This window comes from Panthera uncia (genome assembly GCF_023721935.1).
Source record: "Panthera uncia isolate 11264 chromosome A3 unlocalized genomic scaffold, Puncia_PCG_1.0 HiC_scaffold_12, whole genome shotgun sequence".
NCBI lineage: Eukaryota > Metazoa > Chordata > Mammalia > Carnivora > Felidae > Panthera > Panthera uncia.
Window position 1 is genome coordinate 24,155,633 of NW_026057579.1, and position 21,517 is coordinate 24,177,149.

The 21,517-nt window shown below is 38.0% G+C and overlaps 1 protein-coding gene across 6 annotated transcripts in view; it reads left to right on the forward strand.

The window, feature by feature from the left end:
* The window catches only part of LDAH (lipid droplet associated hydrolase), a 118,031-nt gene that overhangs the window by 82,261 nt on the left and 14,253 nt on the right, over positions 1-21,517 (forward strand). For 4 of the 6 annotated variants that reach the window (XM_049651995.1, XM_049651997.1, XM_049651999.1 and 1 more), the window contains 2 exons: positions 1,177-1,411; positions 16,248-16,330. In XM_049651995.1, the coding sequence (XP_049507952.1) occupies positions 1,177-1,411; positions 16,248-16,330 (318 nt within the window). Of the gene's footprint in view, positions 1-1,176; positions 1,412-16,247; positions 16,331-17,593; positions 19,533-21,517 lie in introns of those variants that run through there. The other 2 variants (XM_049652000.1, XR_007462360.1) reach the window with 2 other exon arrangements.

Here is a 21,517-nt window from a genome sequence, read left to right on the forward strand (position 1 = left end):
GAGGAGTGTTTCAAAAAGTGAACTATCCCCAAATATAATCAGTAAAAGAAATGCTGACTAGACACATAATTTTTTTTTTAAGTTTATTTATTTTGGGGTGGCTGGGTGGCTCAGTTGACTGAGTGTCCTAACTTCAGCTCAGGTCATGATCTCACTGTTTGTGGGTTCGGGCACCATGTTGGACTCTGTGCTGACAGACGTGGAGCCTGAACCCTGCTTCAGATCCTATGTCTCCCTCTCTCTCTCTGCCCCTCCCCTGCTCATGCTCTTGCTCTCAAAAATAAATAAATATTTTTTTAAAAAAAATAAAGTGTATTTATTTATTTATTTTGAGAGAGTGAGCAGGAGAGGGGCAGAAAGAGGGAGGGAGGGAGGGAGAGAGAGAGAGAGAGAGAGAAAGAGAGAGAGAGAATCCCAAGCATGCTCCACACTGTTAGCTCAGAGGCTAATGCAGGGCTCAAACTCATGAACCATGAATTCACAACTTGAGCCAAAGTCAGATGCTTAACCCACTGAGCCACCCAGGTGCCCTTAGAAACAGAGTTCTTTAGGGGCACCTGGGTGTCTCAGTCGGTTAAGCATCCAACTCCAGCTCAGGTCACGATCTCATGGTTTGTGAGTCCAAGCCCCACATCGGGCTCTGTGCTGACAGCTCGGAGCCTGGAGCCTGCTTCAGATTCTGTGTCTCCCTCTCTCTCTGCTCCTCCCCCATTCGCACATTCTCTCTCTCTCTCTCTCTCTCTCTCTCTCTCTCTCTGTCAAAAATAAAAAAACATTAAAAAATTTTAAAAATAAAAGAAACAGAGTTCATTATGTAGCTCTACTTTCTTCTGTTATCATTAGTCAGTCGAGGTGGTATAACAAATGGTATATGAATTCCTAATTTCGGCAATCCTTCAAAGGGATTGTGAATTGCTGTCACAATCAGGAAGTTATCTAGGAATCTGATTTGCTCCTCGCCCTGAAAATTAACCCCAATAACTCAAGGGACATCCTTCTATGCTCCCCAGATTGTTTGTGCACTGAGAAGACAGCATATGGTGATTCTTCTCATTTAGAACAGATCTTCAGTCATATTCTGAAACCCAGTCATTTGTCAGTACTATACAAAAGAAACAGTAAAACAGCGGGTTATCCCTTAAGAAACTTCTCATCAAAGTATGTTTTTTATTGTAGATAATTCGCTCCTTTCTGCTTTTTCCAACAATCGAGCGACTATCTGAGTCACCAAATGGCAGGATCGCCACTCCACTTCTGTGCTGGCTTCGATATGCTCTCTATGTTTTTGGCTACCTTTTACTTAAACCATGGCCTGAGAAAATCAGGTCCCTGATAACAAGAATTGGCCTTCAAATGATGAACGTGCAGTACGAATTTTCGGTCCTGAATATATTGGAACCATTCTGCCTTGGTAAGCACATTTTAAAAGGTTTATGTTTATTCTTGTATCAGAAAGTAGTAAGAGAACAACCTCAGACAGTCCATGAATATCGAGCCCCAAAGCTTAAAAACAGACATAAAATAAAAATAGAAATAGAAGCTTTAATTTTAATTTCATCAAGCTTTCATTGTAAACCTTACCCTTCTGATTCTCCCCTCTTGCTGCCAGATGGTGGGAAGGAATATTTGCAGGAGTCTAGCGTGTGCCCTGTTAGTCCAGTGTGAGAAATTAACAGAAACCAGCCAAGGAAACCAGGCCAAATATTCCCATAGAGGGAACAGGCTATGCTTTTATTTTTCCTCTTTAAATGTTTTTGGAGGAGTTTAAATGATAAAAGTAATAAATAATAGTCATGGTAATACAACACTGGGTATTGTGCTGAGTATATTTTCTGAATGTGCCAGGGAACATTTGCTACTTTATCTTTTGCCTTCAACCTTTGTTTTTAAATGTAATCTACCTTTGTAGGTTAATACTAATTCATAGAATGCTTATAAATTATTTTCATAATAATATAATCCTTTTTAATCTATACCTCAAGAGGTTATTGCAGAATTAAATATGATAATATATGCAGTGTGTCTATATAAGATTTTATTTATAATAAGCCTCCAACGAATGATATAACAACAGTTGCAGCAGCAGCAGCTAATGGCACCGTTCTAAGCTTTTATTTGTAGTTCTCAAAACTAATCAGGTTTGGGTATTTTACTGTCCCTGTTTTACAGATGAAAATACTGAGGTACAGAGAAGTTACATGATTGGCACAGTCACACAACTAGTGGGTAGTGTTTAAACTTTGACTGTCTACCACTGTGCTAAGCTTCCTTTTACCATAGTTGCTACTATTGTCTTTCTGCCCCAGTTAATCATAATGGCAAGACTCCTGAAGAAAGTTTACCGTGTTCACCTGTGTTAAGAGCACCACACAGTCATGTACATAATGAATCCAGGAACAAGTCACAGCCCTGTTGTACAGCTACAGATTGATTATACAAGGTTATTTTTCCAAATATGTAGCAAGAAGCAATCATTACAAGTACAAGTTCAATATATTTTCTGTATTTTTATGGATTTTTGTCTGCTCCATACTTTCCCCAATGTCCATTCTTTATTACAGCCTTAGCATAGCAATGGAAGAAGATGAGATAGGAAGAAAGGAAGCAAAGATAAGGACAGTTATAAAAATCACCAAAGATTGAAGTTGGAGAAGTCCCTTAAAGAAGGATAAGGTCCAGCCCTTTATCCTTCCCTCATATTATAGAAGAGAAAGAGATGGCCTAAGTGAAAATAGTATTGACTGCAAGTCAGAAATGCTCAATTCTCATTTTGGTTTTGCTTTGGTTTTGCTTACTCATTTTGGTCCAGACTTACTCTGTGACTTCAGTTTAGTCCCTTCCCCTGTCTGGCCCTCAGTCATTGTTCAAAACAAAGGTGAGACTAGATGATCTCTAAAGGAACAGTACACTTTGGAAATTATTTGAAACCAAAATGGAAGTTACGTGAAATTCTGGCAAACATGTATAAAATTACTCCACATTTACTTCAATAAATCATTTTATTTTTCTTTACAGTTTTTCCCCCTTTGGTATTTTTCTTTTTACCCTATAGAGGGAACTATAAAAAGCATTTTCCAGTTAGGGACTCCATTTTTCTCCAAGGAATTCTGCTTCCAGGAGGATGGTATAGGTGTACTTTTCCCTGCTTTTCCTACTAAGTGCTAAAACCCCTGCATATTAGGGAACACAGCAAACAAAAAACCTTGACAAATAGAAAACAAATAATAAAATGGCATACAAGCTCTAACATACCAATAATTACATTAAATGTAAATGGAAAAAATACACCAATTAAAAGACAAAGATTGACAACATGGATTAAAAAGCATTACCTAAGTATATGCTATCTTCAGACAACCCAGTTCAAGTATAATTATATATACATAGATTGAAAGTAAAAGAATGGGCAAAGATACATCATGTAAACAATAATCAAGAGGAATAAGGAATGACTGTATTAATATCAGATAAAGTAGACTTCAGAACAAAAAAAAAAATTACCAGGGACAGAGAGGGACATTGCACAATAATAATAAAAGGTTTAGTCTACCAAGAAGACAGAAGGCAGCAATCCTAAACATGTGTGCACCAAACAAGACAGCTACAAAATATATGAAGCAAAAACCAATAGAATTGAAAGAAATAATGGACAAATACACGATTATTGTTGGATACTTAAGCACACCTCTCTCAATAGTTGATAGAACAAAACAGAAAATTAGCAAGGATGTAGAAGAATTCAACCACAGTGTTCACCCAGCAGGACTTAATAGACATTTATAGAACACTTCACCCAAAACATGAGTTTCTGATAGGCATTAGGTAGACAGCTACCTGTACTTTTCTTATACCTCCTTAGAAATATGTTCCAGGGGTGCCTTTTCTTATACCTCTTTAGAAATATGTTCCAGGGGTGGCTCAGTCAGTTAAGCGTCCCACTTGGGCTCAGGTCATGATCTCATGGTTCGTGAGTTTGAGCCCCACATTGGGCTCTGTGCTAACAGCTCAGAGCCTGGAGCCTACTTCAGATTCTGTGTCTCTCTCTGCCACTGCCCTGCTTGTGTTCTGTCTCTCTGTCTCTCTCTCTTTCTCAAAAATGAATAAACATTAAAAAAAAATAGAAATATGTTCTAAACTCAAACCAGGACACGGAGTATACAAAAGTTTTATTTGTTTTTCTATATACATTTAGTAACTATGTAACACATATGATATATAGTCAAGTATTTAATATTTTTAACCAAAAGATAATTAAAGATGTTTTCCAATTTTTCTCTACCAGAGTTATAAGCACCCTTTTAGAGAAGTAGGCTGTATAAGCTGCACTTCAGAGAAAGGAATCTTCCTTTCAGCTATAGTGATTGACCTCCTGCTGCATCTTTCAGTGGCCCCAAGTGCAGGCATTCAGGAACAAGATAGTTTGGACGTGACACACTATCCTCCCAGACTCAAGGCAACCAGAACCTTCTAGCCACATTGCTGCCTGGGGAGCCCTGGGATTCCTTTTTCACACAACAACCCCTGTAGAGTTACACTATGTGCAAATTAGACTCTAAAGCAGACTGAGCCCTCAGCTGCCTTCCTTCATCTCTGTTCCAAATAACTAACGTGCAAACATACTTTTGGAACATAGCTCTCCTATTTCAGACATCCTTCCTTCTCTGATGTTCTGTTCTCTTTGTTCTAGATCAGGCCTTCTGATGTCCATGTAAGCAGTACTTTGGCGGTCTCTTTTTTTCCCCATTACTCACTCAATCTGTGTAACTTTGGGTAAAGGGAAAGCAGGTAAAAATTACTCATCTTTCTTCTTTGGGTTCTTGGTTCATTGTCTACTTGGGTTTTAGTTAAGTCTCATAGTAGTGATCCTAGGCTGATCCTTAACCAAGCATTTTAATCATGCTAGCCAGTCTCTTTCTACCTATCCCCTTTGGGTCTCATATCACCCTTGCCTCCTCTTGCAACAAGTACCATAGAAGCTGTTTTGCCTGGGCTTGCCCTGGCAATCCTTTAGGCAATTCCTATTACCTTGCTTACTACAAAAGGAAGAAGGTCCCAGCTGAGAAATACCCATACTAATAAGACCCTGGCTTTTGCAGGTGATTAGTGGACTTCTTCCAAGCTTATATCCCATGAATGGTAAATGTAATCAGTATTCAGACCAGCCACTTGAATCAGCAGCATGATTTTTAGGTTACCCAAAGAGAGGGTTTATCAAGACAAAGGAAGACCAGCTCCAAGATCATTCTCAGAGTCTGTGCAATCTGTGACATCCTCTGTAGACCTGTTTCTCTGGCTTTCCTGTCATCCAAAGAGTGACCTTGAACATGCCAGCTTGACTTTTAGGAGGGCTTGCAGTATTTGCACATTATGTAATGTCTGTGCTTTAGTAGAAATCTTACAGAAACAAACGGAGGAAGTTTGCTAGTCCAAGTAGTGGATAATAAATCCTGCCCTATCTAGATAGAAACTGATTTTCTGTATCCTTTAGTTTATACACATATTTTTTTGTTGTAGTAAGGTCTGAAAAATTCAAGGAACCAAAATATTCAAGTATTTCAAATGCTGTTGCCCTTTTGGCAAAGACGGCCCTTCCTGTAGGCTGAGATTCTGTGTATTAGCCTCCTTCACCAAACTGAGTGAGTAAAACCACTTCCTATCCATCATTCAAAGAGTAGCCCTAATTCAATTACCATACTTTATAAACTTTACCACAGTGTCCATCAGATGAATTTACATAATTAAATTGTTTTAAGTGTTGTTTTCAAAGAAAATATATGAGGTTTTTTACTTTAATTCTGGAATGTTTGCTACTACATATTTTCTTTACAATAGATGTTCTTCTATTTCATTAGACATAGGCTTTTCACTGAGACAGCTAAATTGGATTTCCTGATCAAAGCTGAAAGCAAATATATTTTAGCTTAGCAGTATCACAGGTCAAGATAATTAACTTTAAAAAATATTCTGGGGTCTTTTCATTAGGCCAAATGGATGTTTTAATTCCTCTCAGTTACCTAACTAGAAAAACAGTGCAGAGACAAAGGTCATTCCTGGTAGGTTATGTTATTTTGTTGCATACATTCTTGTAAAAATCGAAACAAAAAACAAACAAACAAAAACTTTCATTATCTTTCCTTTACTTGATCTATATGGAAATAGCTTTTTAAAACATGTACAATGATATGAAATGAACTTTTCAATGAACTGAAACATAAGCTTTATTACGGAATCAAATTTCTTCTCAAAATATTTTTAATCCAATCAGAATAATTTTTTGAATAAGACAAAATCAGACTCCTTTGTTACCTCTCCTCTCATTTATGTGTGTAGCTTAGAAAAATCTATTTATAGAAGGCAACTATAGCTTTACTAATTAACGGAAGTTTAGCCTAAAATGCAGCATGAAGGAGAAGTGTGTGTGTGTGTGTGTGTGTGTGTGTGTGTGTGTGTAGTCAGTATTAAGATTTAGGACAAAAGTTGATTGGATACAACACTAGAATATCATCTCTGGTTTAGAATTAAATCATTCAATGAAGGTTTTACTATGTTTTTCTAAAGAAACATATATATATATAATCTGCCACTCTAAAAAGCTGTATTATTTTTTCTAAAAAAATACCTTCAGTTGTGGTTTTCACTTTGGTGAACTTAGTGTCACAGAAATAAGATGATCTGTTTGCAGACTAAATGGATAGTTATAATCATCAGTATAATGGCAACATCAAACGAACTGAAGCATTCTGTGGAGCCCTACTAGTGGCCCTGGGCCACCTGCCACCACAACAGCAGGACAACTTGGCTTCCAGTGCCCAAGCTCTACTTCAGACAACTATGTATGCATCTCCCCCAAACTTCCTGTTGTATCATTAATTGTGGGTTTACTTACCTCTGCATTGTCCCCCACTGCTGAGACCAGTGCTTTATGAGGCCTAATTTTCGGCCAGTCTCAGCAGAAGCTCTTAGACTGTCCCCGCGCCTGGAGTGATTTGTCCCAGTCTTATACCACTACCTCCCCGCCGGGCTCACCGGTGTCAGTGTGCTTCTGCCTCCACTTCTGGCCTCCATTGTGGCCAGACATCAGCTCTTGCACCGCTTCAAGGAAAGCAGCAGGTTTTTCCTCTCACCACCCCCCATGCCCCCCAAAAAAACCAACACCAGCTCAGTCCCTTCCCATTTCATTTAACAACCCTCGCTGACACCTGCCATGAACCAAATACTCAGATAAGCACTGGCAAGAGTAATAAATGAAATATAGCTCCTGCCTTTAAGTTAACTTCCAGCATGGAAGAATTTTAATACATCACCATTAGGGCTGTCATGAGAATAACCACAGGACATGAGTAGTACCAATAAAGGAGAAATCAGTTCTACCTAAGTAAGGAAGGGAAGAGAAGACAAATGAATTCAGACATGAAGATGAGTTGGGATTTTTCCAGAAAGATGAAAAATCACATCAGTACAGGTAACTGAGGTCAGCAGAAGGCAGTGTTCTGTCGTATATTACGTGTACTTGGAAGCGCTTAGTGACGCTTAGTCTGGCCTGTGAGATGCAAGTCCCACTGGTCCCTCCAGCGCCGGCCCCCACTCCTTTTGTTCCATTAGCCACTCTCCTGCAACGTGAAGGCCTGTAGTGACACTTGAACACTAAGCAGGTTCAGAAGATATGGTAGCAAATAAAATAGAGTATCGGACTCCTTGGCGAGTTTTTTTACACCTGTATTTAGATTTGTAATGGAAAAAAAAATAAACAACTCACACTCTCCGAAATCATTCTCTTTCCTTCATGTTTTTGTTTCCATTACTCCTACTTCTGGATATTTCCTTCACTGTGGTGCTTGAAACTCTGAATTCTGCTGGGTTTCCAGGAATGCTGTTGACAGTCATTGCCAAGAGAAATGTGTTTTCCCCTTAGGAAATTACATGTCCATTTGGTATTATTATTTCTGACCACTGTGTTGTGTTATGAGCATTTCTGAGGAATGAAAAAAAAAAAATGGCTTCCTTGGAGCAATTACAGGAAAGGAAGCTGGTATGTTACTTTCTTAAAAAATAAAAAAAGTATACTTAGATGAGAAATTATCAGGAGGAAAAATGGAAAAAAAGGTAGGGTGAGATACATTCCCTGATAAAAACTTTACTTTTAGAAATATAAAATTCCTTACCAAGTTATTCAGATTTTTAAGTTGTTTCTAATTGAGGAATGACACTACAGAAAAGTGATTAAAACATAAATGTTTTTACCTCCCGTGAATTATCCCAAAGCAAACTCCCATATAACTCCCACTCATCTCAAGAGTCACCATTGCCTGGATCTCAGAAACCTCCCTAATGGCCCTGCACATCCAGAAATCCACTTCAGAGCTCATTCAGGTTGTTGGAAAAGTCTGGTTTGTGTGGCTTTATGACTGAGGTCCCCATTCTCTTGCTTACTGTGAGCCGGGGGTCCCTCTCAGCTCCTAGAGGTCACTTTCCATTCCTGTCTACATGCTCCATCTTCAAACCAGCAATGGTACCTCTAATCCTTTTAGCACTTTGAATCTCTAACTTCCTCTTCTCCCACCAGCCAGAGGAAAACTCAGATTTTGAAGGACTTATGTGATTAGGTTGGGCCCACCAGGATAATCACCCTTAAAGTCATCTCTGCTCTGTAACGTAACCCAGTCATGGGGGTAATATGTCATCAGATTTACAGGTTCCACCCACACTCAAAAGGGAGTGGATTCCGGGAGGGCAAGGATTATTTGTTTCAATTTAGAATTCTGCCTGCCACAGACCACCTATTTTCTGCTGCTCTTCAATACTACCTCTGTCAGAAATCCAGTATCCACATATGTGTAGGATATATGGAAGAGTTTGTGTAGAATCAACATTATTTCTTCCTTAAATATTTGGTAGAGTGGACTAATGAAGTCCTCGTGCCCTGGGGTTTTCTTTGTGAAAAGGCTTTAAATTACAAATTTAATTTCCATGATATAAGACTTTTCAGGTTATCTATTTTCAAGTAAGCTTAAAACTTTTGTCTTTGTTGTAGATTTTGTACGTTTTTATCTAAGTTGTTGAAATTCTCAGCATAAAGTTGTCCATAAAATTACCTTGATTATCTTTTTTGGCATCTGTAAAATCTATAGGATGTCACTTTTCTTTCCTGATATTTAGTAATGTTTTATGTCTTATGTCTTCCCACATGTTGTTTTTTCCTGATCAGTCTGGCTCAAGGTTCATCAGTTTTACTGAACTTATTCTTGGTGTCATTTATTTTCCCAACTGTTTTTCTGGCTTCTATTTAATTAATTTCTGCTATGAACATTCTTATTTATCCTGCCTACTTTGAAGTTAATTTTCTTTTTCTGGTTTCTTACAGTGGAACAGAGGTCATTTATTTGAGATCTTTTTCCATTTATAAACTGGGTTTTTGGTGCTTTATAAACTTCTCTCTAAATACTGCTGTGGTCATGTCGCACAAATTTTGATATGTTGTGTTTTTCTTTTTATTCACTTCACAATGCTCTTTTATTTCCCTTTAGATTTCCTCTTTGACCCAGGGGTTATTTAGAAATGTGTTACTTCATTTCTAGATATTTGGAGATTTTCCAGATATCTTTCTGTTATTGATTTCTAATTTGGTTCCATTATGGCCAGAGAGTGTATTTTGTATGATTTTGTTTTAACGGACTGATACATGTTTTATGGACCAGGATATGACTTAACTAGGGAAATGCTCTATGGATACTTAAAAAGAGTGTATATTCTGTTCTCATTGGGTAGACTGTTCTATAGATGTCACTTTGGTCAGGTTGATTGATGGTGTCCTTTTCTGTATCTTTACTGATTTTCCTCTCTAACTGTTCTGTCAGTTATTAGAAGATATCAGGGTGCCTGGGTGGCCCAATCAGTTAAGCATCCGACTCTCAGTTTCAGCTCAAGTCATGGTCTCACAGTTTGTAAGTTAGAGCCCCCCATCAGCCTCCGCACTGACAGTGTGGAGCCTATTTGGGATTCTCTCCCTCTCCCTCTCTCTCTGCCCCTCCCTGCTCATGCTCGCTCTCGCTCTCTCGCTCTCTCTCTCAAAATAAATAAACTTTAAAAAATTAATTATTAGAAGATGAGTATTGAAATCTCTGACTATATTTGTGGATTTGTCAGTTCCTTTTTGAATTTCTGTTAGTTTTTACTTCATGTACTTGAAGTTCAAACATACCAGGTGCATAAACATTTAGGACTTTTATTTATTCCTGATGAATTGACACTTTATCACTACAGAATCACCCTCTTTATCTCTGGTAGTATTATTGGCTCTGAAATCCATTTTGTCTGATATTAATATAGTCATTCTACTTTTGACTAATGTTAGCATGATTTATTTCTGTTTTTTAACTTTTAGTTTATTTATGTCTTTATATTAAGATCCATTTCTTACAGGCAGCAAATAGTTGAATCTTGGTTTCTTACCTACTTTGCCTTTTGATTTGAATGTTGAGACAATTTGTATTTAATGTAGTTGTGAATAGAGCTGGGCTTAAATCTGTAATCTTGATATATATTTTCCATTTGTCTCCTATGTTCTTTGTTCCAATTTTGCTTTTTTCTACCTTCCTATGAGTTAATTGGATATTTTATGCTTTCATTTTATCTCCTGCATTGGCTTATTAGTCATTCTTTGTTTTGCTGTTTCAGTGGTTGCTTTAGGATTTACAATCAACATTTTTAACTTTTACAGTCTTCAAATGACTTACCATTGAAGTATACCATAAGAAACTTAACAACAGTAAGCCTTTTCTCCCTCCTAGCATTTGTGATATTGTTGTCATATATTTTACTTCTTTGATATGGTATTACTATTTTCTCTTTAAACAGTCAGTTGTCTTACAAAGAGGTATAAATAAAAATTGTATTTTAAATTTACCCACATAATAACTATTTCTCTTTTTTTTAAGGAGAGAGAGAATCCCAAGCAGGCTCTGCATCTCCAGCACATAGCCTGACATGGGGCTTGAACTCATGAACCCTGAGATCATGATCTGAGCCAAAATCAAGAGTCAGACGCTTAACCAACTGAGCCACCCAGGCGCCCCATCTGATGTTCTTGTGCAGATACAATCTCCATCAGATATCATCTTTTTGCTTCAAGTATTTCTCGTAACATTTCTTTTACTTCCACTGGTAGTTAATTCTTTCAGTTTTTGTATGTCTGAAAGCTATTTTCATTAACTATAAAATTCTAGATTGGCAGGCTTTTTTTTTCTTTCATTACTTTAAAAGTATTCCTCCACTGTCTCCTAGTTACATCATTTCAAGAAGAAATCTGCTGTCATTTTAAGTTTTGGTTCCTCCGTAAGTAAGATGGTTGACCCTTAAACAGTGTGGGGAATAGGGGCACCAACCCCCCATGCAGTCAAAAATCTGTGTATAACTTTTGACTCCCCAAACACTTAACTATTAATAGCCTGTTGAGCAGAAGCCTTACAGATAACATAAACAGTTAACACATATTTTGTGTATTACATGTATTATATACTCTATTCTTAGAATAAAGTAAGAGAAAAAAAATCATAAGGAAGAGAAAATATATTTACAGTACGGTCCTGTATTTATCAAAAAGAATCCATGTTTAAGTGGACCCACACAATTCAAACCCATGTTGATGAAGGATCAACTGTGTATCATTTTTCTCTACTTTTAAGATTTTCTCTTTATACTAGTTTGAAGCAATTCCTTAGGTACTTTAATATAGTTTTCTTCATGGTTCTTGTGCTTTGGGATTCTTTGAGCTTCTTGGATTTGTAGGTTTATGGTTTTAATATTTTAATATTTTTTCAGATATTTTTTTCTGTGCTTCCCTCCTTCAAAGACTCCAATCACATGGTGTATGATGCCACTCTGAAGTTCACTTGTGGTTCACTGATGTTCTGTTCTTGCCCCTGTCCCCCTCTCCCCCACTTTCTTTCTCTGTGTGTTTCCCTTTGGATAGTTTCTATTGCTGTCTTCAATTCACTAATTTTTTTTTTAATGATGTCTGCTCTGCTATTATCCCATCTAGTGTATTTTTCATCTCTAGAAGTTTGATATGGTCTTTCTTATATCTTCCATAATTCTATTTAACACGTTCAATATTTCTCACTTCTCAAATATATGGTATAGGTTATAGAACTTTCAATATCTGCAAATACCAATTTTTTTAAAATAGGTTAATTTTGATGTAATTAAAATGCCATAAAACTCACTCCTTTTAAGTGCACAATTCAGTGTTGTTGTTGTTTTTTTAGTATATTCTCAGAGTAGTGCAACCATGACAACTATGTGACTTTAGAATATTTTCATCACCTCAGAAGAATCCCCATGCCCATCACTCACCATTTCCCCCTTACCCCAGTCCCTGACAACCACTAATCTATTTTCTCAATGTATTTCTCAATGTATTTCTCAATATATAATGGACATTTAATTATAAAAGGAATTATACAATATAATAATATATATACAATATACAATATAATACAATACAACATAATATACAATATTATATACAATATATATTGTATACAATATACAGTATAATAATATAATTGTATACAATATATATTGTATATTATATACAATATAATAATAGCCTTTTGTGACTTGCTTCTTTCATTTAGCATGATGTGTCCACGGTTCATTCATGTTGTAGCATGTATTAGTACTTCATTATTGCTCAGTAATATTCCATTGTATGGCAGTATCATATGTTTCTTTTCCATTTCTCATTTGATGGCCATGCACATTGTTTCTACTTTTGGGCTATCACGAACAATGCTGCTATACATATTCCCACAAAGTTTTGTGTGGACCTCTGTTTTCAGGTCTCTTGGGTTTATTTACACCTACAATTGGAATGGCTAGATAGATGCAGTAACTCCATATTTAACATTCTGAGAAACTGTCCAACTGTTTCCACGGTGCCTGTACCAATTTACAGTGCTACCCACAATGTATGAGGGTTTCAGTTTCTCTGCATCCCTGTCCACACTGACTTTCGTTTGTCTTTTTTCTTGTAGCATCCTGGTAGGTGTGATGTGGTATCACATAGTTTTGATTGCATTTCATTGATGGCTAATGATGTTGAGCATCTTTTTACATGCTTATTGGCCATTTGTACATCTTCTTTAGAGTAATGCCTGTTTAAATCCTTTGCCCATTTTTAATCAAGTTTTTGTCTTTTTACTGTTAAATTGTAAGAGTTCTTTATATAGTCTGGATACTAGATCCTTATTAGATGTACAGTTTTCTTTCATTCTATGGGTTATCTTTTCACTTTTCTTGACAGTGTCCTTTAAAGCACAGTGTTAATTTTTATGAAAACCAGTTTATTTTCCCTTTTCTCACTTGTGCTTTTAGTGTCATATCTTAGAACTCATTACCTAATCTGAGATCATAAAGATTTATTCCTATGTTTCCTTGTAAGAATTTTATACATTTAGTTGTTAAATTTAGGACTGTGATCCATTTTTAATTAATTTTTGTGTATGGTATGAGATAATGGTCCAACTCATTCTTTTGCATTGTGTATATCCAGTTTTCCCAGCACCATTTCTTGAATGTTTACCAATTTTATTATCTTTGTCACTTTTGGGTCAGTTTTTATTAATTTTTTCCTTATCTTGGGTTGTATTTTCCTGCCTTGCATACTTGATAACTTTTTATGGGATGCTTTACATTGTTAATTTTACTTTGTTGGATGCTGGGTATTTTTGTATTTATGTAGATGTTCTTAAGCTTTGCTATGGGACAGTTATGTTACTTGGAAATAGTTTGATCCTTTCTGTTCTTGCTTTTAGGCTTTATTAGTTGCTTACAGAACAGCATTTAGTTTAGGGCTAATTTTACCCCTCTACCAAGGCAAAAAACCTTTCCAAGTTCTTTAGTTGATACACCTTTTTTTAATGTTTATTTTATTTTTATTTTTGAGAGAGAGAGAGAGAGAGCATAAGCAGGGGAGGGGCAGAGACAGAGGGGACACAGAATCTGAAGCAGGCTCCAAACTCTGAGCTGTCAGCACAGAGCCCAACACAGCCTCACAAACGGTGAGATCATGACCTGAGCCAAAGTCGGGCACGGAACCGACTGAGCTACCCAGGTGCCCCGATACACCATTAATTACAAGACTTTTCTGCTAGGCTGGTAGGAACAGTAACTACTTCCAGTTTGGACACTGTTCCATCTAAATCCTTTCAAGTGGTTCTTTCCCCAGCTTCTGGTGGTGTCTCACATGATAGTGCCAATCAGTACATAGCTGGAGCTGAAGAGGAACCCTCTGCAGACTCTGGAGCCCCTCCTTCAGTAGCTCTCCCCCCCTCCACTACTCTGCCCTACAAAACCACCACACTGACCTCCCCATACCACCTCTGCCTTGTTTGAAAATGTGCCCAGAATTTGTTTTAATCAGCTGTGGCAAAATGACAGATATGGAGAACAACTGCCTTTGGAATAAGAGTTTATTACCCACAGCTCCTAAGAGGAGACAGCGTAGAAGGAAGGCATGAGGAAGGTTCAGGGATGCTAAGAGTCACCTTATTGGAAGGAAAGATTATAGACACTGATTAATTCTAGACCGCAGTAGGAAAAAAATACGTTTTACAAAATTTTAGGTACAGCTAACCATTCAGTGAATAAAAACAGAATTTATGCATTCAGACTATTAGTGAAAAGAACTTTTTAAAAGATAGTAAAGGGGCGCCTGGTGGCTCATTCAGAAGAGCATGCAACTCTTGATCTTGAGGTTGTGAGTTCAAGCCCCACACTGGGTGTGGAGATTACTAAAATGAATAAATAAATTTTAAATAGATAAATAGGAAAAGAAAACTCATCGTTCACACGAAAGGGTGTGGAAAGAAGAGTTAGAAATCACAAGAAAGTGAAGCATATACAAAACAGGATGACAGGAGTCAGACCAAATATCCTTTAGATCAATAAATGTGACTATGTTAAGTCCTTTATTTAAGAGATACTTTCAAATTATGTTTTTAAAGAAGCCTGTGATTTAAAGAGACATACTTAAAACAAAATGAGAAAAGATTGAAAATAAAGAAAAGGACACATATACCAGGCAGTGATGACAAAAAAAAAGCCAAGTGACAATAATACCAATCAAATGAAAAGGAACACGGCATTGAATGAAAGTTTTCATAGTAGTACAAGAAAGCTGCATAAATTCATGTTGTCTCTTGTTTTCTTCTTTCTCGGGTGTGTGACATCTTGAAAGGGAGAGGGTCAGTTTTGCTCATTATGCAGTCAGTACAATGGGACTAACCCTCATTAAAAACGTTTAGCCTTTAGGGGCGCCTGGGTGGCGCAGTCGGTTAAGCGTCCGACTTCAGCCAGGTCACGATCTCGCGGTCTGTGAGTTCGAGCCCCGCGTCGGGCTCTGGGCTGATGGCTCGGAGCCTGGAGCCTGTTTCCGATTCTGTGTCCCCCTCTCTCTCTGCCCCTCCCCCGTTCATGCTCTGTCTCTCTCTGTCCCAAAAATAAATAAAAAACGTTGAAAAAAAAAATTAAAAAAAAAAAAAAACGTTTAGCCTTTAAATTGACTTTAAACCCTTTTTTTTTTACATTTATTTATTTTTGAGAGACAGAGTATGAGCAGGGGAGGGGCAGAGAGAGAGAGGAGAGGGAGACACAGAATCCGAAGCAGGCTTCAGGCTCCAAGCTATCAGAACACAGCCTGATGTGGGGCTCAAACCCACGAACCGTAAGATCATGACCTGAGCCGAAGTCAGACGCTTTACCAACTGAGCCACCCAGGCGCCCCTTGACTTTAAACCCTTTTAGTTGTATCTTTAATATAAAAAAAAAAAAAAAAAAAAAAAAAGGTCAGGATAGTTTCACATTAGTAACTGCATGCAGTTTCCCTGGTATACATGATTTATCTGTGAAAGTCTGTGCTTCTAATTCTTAAATCATAAAAACACACTGATCAGGTGCACTACACGCCATCTACTGAGGTGTCTGACATTAGGCCATCGTACTGCTGTGTGTTGCTATTGAGAAAGGCAGGTGAGAAGAGCAGGTTCTTTTGTGGGACATGCTCTTGCTTCCGGAGGCCATGCACACTGCCTGACTCACACGCCTCTCTTGGCCTAGTGATATCTCACATCAGGTAGTGCTTGCTGAAAGGAAAAGGGGGAACAGGAATTAAATACAGTGCATTTGACATGTGTGTTTGTTCTGCATATTCCAAGTGTTTGACTCTTTTTTTTTTTTTTTTAATATAGCTAATGTTGTCTACCTTGGAGGCCAAGAAATGATGAAAGTGGTGGAGAGAGACAACGAAACCATAAGGGCACATTTATCTAAGGTAATCACTTTAATGCTGCAAAGCAGTAAGTAGATGGGCAGCAAAGTTTACTGAGCATGAAGGGCTAGAACTGGTTAGAGTCTGTAAGACCTCAAGGGTTTGTATATTTCACACAGAGTTCTACTTCTAGTTAAAATATGGCAGTTCTAAAAGTTGCGTAGGAAGGAAGTAAAGCTGACTACATACTTAAATATATACTTAAATATAGTTTACCACCTGTTTTTGTTAGGGTTTTTTTTTCATAATCAATGCTTCTCTCTAGGGCCTTATTCTGAGAAGACTCTCAATAATATTTATAGAATAAATGAGTTATATTAACATGTGAGTAAAACACTGGACAAGAACTGACATCACTATGACCTGTTGACTCAGCTTGTCTTTCTTTACTCCCCAGTGCATTAGAGTAGGAGTGTCCAGCTTTTACACCAAGACCAGATTTCTATACAAGCAGATGCAGAAAGGACAAGATTGAAATATTTAGTACTTGGGAGTTACTGCTGCAAATTAGCTAGAGTCTTACACGAACACATTTGGAAGCACCAGACCCTGAAACTGTGAGGGTGCCATGGTTTAGAATATGTCTCAGTACCCTAGAATTTAGGTGGCCCTGGTACTCCCATGGCATCACTTGTCTGTCTGTTCATCCTGAATAGGATAGAGCTGCACTGTCTAAATAGGATAGCTGCCAGCCACATGTGGTTTCTTGTGGCTGGTCTGAAAGGAGATGTGCAATGAGGGTAACATACACATTGGATTTCAGAAACTTAGTACCCAAAAGGGGTACATGTTGAAATGATAATATTTTAGACCACTGAATTAATAAATAAAATAGATTATTAAAAGTAATTTCATCCATTCCTTTATGCTTTTTAGTATAGTTACTAAAAAATTTTAAATTACATTGTGCCTTTATGTTTCTGTTGGGCTGTGCTAACCCAGAGCTTTATAGTCAGTGCTGAACTGTGGCATCTGCTGGGTATAATGCAGCGCCCTTACTGAGTGGCCAGCATACAGGGCCCGGGAGCCTACAGTCTACAAGTAAAATTTTAGATACCCCACCCCAGGTTTAGAATGTCTTTATAAGCTTTGAGACTTTGACTTAAACTTGCCACAGTGTTAATTTGTATTTCTAGAACCTCCCAATACACTTATCTTAAAGCATGAAATGTACATATGTTCTTTCAAAAAGTATTCTCAGAGTATTGATCTATAGTAGCTTCACTCAGAGAGAAGACTTTTGAAAATCTGTGTTTATCTTAACAGCCACAGTGGTCATCTTTTTCTAAAATAGCATTTGGCTAGAGACTGAAATTTTGAAGCCAGAAGGAAACCCTCACTAGCTGAATGGAGGAGGTTGGGGCCTCAGAAGGACACTCTCTCCAGGCCTTTCAGCTGTTTCCAGTCATTGAAGGATGTAAAAATTCAAGAAAAACAGTATTTTATTTTTCAGCTAGATTATAAGTGAATTTGTTTCAAAAAAGCATTTAAGTTCTCAAGGCTAGAAGTTCATAAAAACAACTCAATTCCCAGTTAATAATAAGACTGGCAGAAGCTCACTTCCAAAATTCACACTTGCTGAATGGCTAGACCCGTCATGTGTCGAAGCCCATCTTACCACCTGTGTAAGCCAGCTGCTGTAAAATACTCATCATTTCGGGATTCTGTTTGTATGTTGTTCTCAGAAAGAGGTCAAAAGAAGGTGCTAACTTATTCCTGTCCTAAGTTAAATCCATATGCAAGTGTAATCATTCCCAGATCGAAGTCTGCTTATGGTAACTGTGGGAGCACTGTAAGTTTCCTGAAACTTTCAGGAGAGAAATACGGGAGTATAATGGTAGATGGCAGGCATTTCAAGGTTAATATTAACACAGTCACAAAAATAAACTTTTCCAACTACAGAAAACTGTTTTGTTTTGTTTTTAAGATAGCATTAAATGTACTTGTGGAATTTTGCAAAGTAAAGCATTGTTTAGTTTAATGATACAAAACTACCTTGCAGTTCATTGATTATCATTTGTACCGGCTAAGTTTGATCTCTCCACTAGAATAATATAGTTGCAATTCCTAAGTGAAACGAGGTACAGAGAGACAGGAAGTTTATTGCAACTTTTTTTCTGTAATGAAAAAAGAGGAAACATGCTGTAATTTAATATTGGTAAAAGTTGAATCAACATATGTTTCAGTCTTGCTTGAGAAAATAAGGAAACTTGAAAGGGTACATACTTTTAGGAAGATGGTGGGCAATGCCTCTTGCCTTCCAAACAACCCTGATAAGTAGTTTAGCTTGAAAACCGATTTCCAAGACTAGACATATCCCTTTTTAGATACTCTAGTCAAGGATACCCAATCCCATTTCAGCCCAAACATGTATGTTCAAAAACTTCATACCTATCCAGGGCTTCCCTTCCAGGGAAGGGCTTCCCTTCCAGCCCTTCCAGGGCTACCTTCCAGTGTGAAGACTTTTTGAGCCATATATTTTGTTACAAAGATCTTATAGTGTGTCTCAAATATTCCACTAATTTAAGACAGTTCTAAAAAACGCATCTTTGTGCCATCCAGTCAGGAAGCCACAAGAAAGTTAGTCTAAAAATAGTCTCTCTGCTACATCATGTGGATGGCTTTTGGATTCTTTCTCATCTTCTAGAAAACTATCATCACCAGGCTTTGTTCTAAATTCACATTTTCTACCACTGGATTTCCATTGTCCACATGAAGAGAACTTTTTATCTTCTTTAGGAAACTGGACCTTTTTAACTATGAAAAATCCACGAGGCTGATTGCCTGCCTGCCTGCCTGCCTGCCTGCCTTCCTTCCCTCCCAACCTCCCTCCCAGGTCTAGAGACTTTATATACAGTATCAGACAGTTATGTTTATTAGCAGTGCTTTAATACTACATAAAATTATGTCCCTTTCCTGAAGCAAATATACCAGACTCATAGTTATTGCCAAAAGACTATACTGTGTCCTTTGGCATCATAGGTTGTGTTCTTTCTTCACCTGACTGAATCCTATCTGCCCTTTAAAGTTCATTTATTTAGGGGCACCTGGGTGGCTCAGTCAGTAGAGCATCTGATTCTTGATTTTGGCTCAGGTCAGGATCTCATGATCCGTGAGGATTCATGAGTTCGAGTCTCACGTCCAGCTTCACACTGACAACACAGAGCCTGCTTGGGATTCTGTTTCTCCCCCTCTTCTGCTCAAGCTGCTGTTCTCTCTCAAAATAAATAAACTTTAAAATGTATATATTAAAAAATAAAGTTTATTGATTTATTTTGAGAGAGAGAGGCAAGAAAGAGGGAGAGAGAGAATCCCGAGGAGGTTCCATGCTGTCAGTGTAGAGCCTGACATGAGACTCGGTCCCATGAAACGGGAGATCATGACCTGCGCCAAAATCAAGAGTCAGACACTTAACTGACTGAGCCACCCAGGCACCTCTGGATCTTATCCATCCTTTAAAACCTGCCTCCATTGTTATCTCCAGGAGGCTTTCCCAGCCCCTGGTTTTGGTTAGGTGTCCCTCTCCCAGTTCACCTGGCTCCCTGTGTAAAGTTACAATATTACATTTATCCCAGAGCATTCAAATGGTCGGTTTGCCCTTTCCTCCACCTGCAGGTCAGGAACTATGTTTTTCTCATCTTGATATCTCTAAGACTCAGCACAATGTACGATACCTGCTGAGTAATCAACAAATGCGTACTGGATGGATGGATGGGGAAGCCACTAGGGTAGAGAGTCTAAGCCTTCCCTGTGCCATGCGTCTCTTTGGCTCTCTCATGTGTGGACCCCTACGCAAAATAATTTGTCTAAGTGCATAAAATAAATACATGAAATTACTACAAAAAAGCAATTATATTGAAGTGTATTTATCAAAATAACTTAAAAACAAATTTGTGATATATAGTATATACACCTTTATTAGCACATTAAATAGTGACATATAATAGCAGTCAGAATTAATACTGAAAATGTTTATTTTGAGAGAGAGCATGTGCGTGAGCGAGGGAGGGGCAGAGAGAAAGGAAGAGAGAGAATCCTAAGTAGTCTCTGCCCTGACATCGACAGCAAGGAGCCCGATGCACAGCCCAGTCTCACAGACTGTGAGGTCATGACTTGAGCCGAAATCAAGAGTCAGATGCTTAACTGACTGAGCCACCCAGGGTAAATTTATAGCAATGAGCATAAATAATTTTTTAGTTATCCTCAACAAGTTTACTGCGATTTGAGAATTTCCATAATTTTATAGGTGACAAAATATAGGTGTTACTCATACTATTATCATTTATTGCCTGCATACATAATTGAAGGAAATACTAAATTATAGTTAGAGGTTAGCAAAAATAAAGATGTCATCTTTTTCCCAAGCAAGTGTACGTTACCCCTCCCCCACTGTCACTTCTATACAAACCCATATGGACCCTTAGACCCCAGTGAAGAAGCCCTTCCTTGGAGACACTAGAATATAGGTTAGGCAGCACGGTGTTGTGGCTTGCGCACTGGCCTGAGAACAAGAAGCCATGAGATGTTACACTAAAAAGACTAGATTATTTTGAGATGCTAAGGAGCCATTGTAGGGTTTAAGTAAGGAATGATATTCACAATGTTTGACAACCATATGACACAGCCATTGACCCATCAGAGCATGTGCCATCTGTGAACAGCCAGCCAGTTGAGAGCTACCAGTTCACATCAGTCAGCCCTAGGAATGTGGCTAGATTAACAAATGAGAGGGATTATTTTGGGGGAACATATGGAAAATATGGGATAAGAATGAAATTTGAGGTAGGGAGATCATTCAGAAGGCTTTTACAAGGACTCAGGCAGTGGGATGGGGGTGGAGAGGAGGTAAGATAGGGAAGATTTAGGAAGTAGAACTTAGTACTTGGGAGCGGACTCTGTAACTACTGACCTGTGTTGCTGTGGGCCAGCATAAAGGTGCCCTTCATGTGTGCATGTTAGTTCACTGATTAAAGTTTTGAGTCTATAACAAAAAACAACAGCACTTAGTACTAAGTGAAAGAATGAGAGAATGGAGATGGAAGAATCTCAGATTATTTCTCTGTATTTAGATTGATAACAAGATAGGGAAGGAAGATCAGCTAGTTGGGGGAGGTGGTTGAGAGAGTAGTTGATTTGGGTACTTTGTTTGAGATACCTGTGGACACCCAAGTGGGCACATGTCTGGCAGGT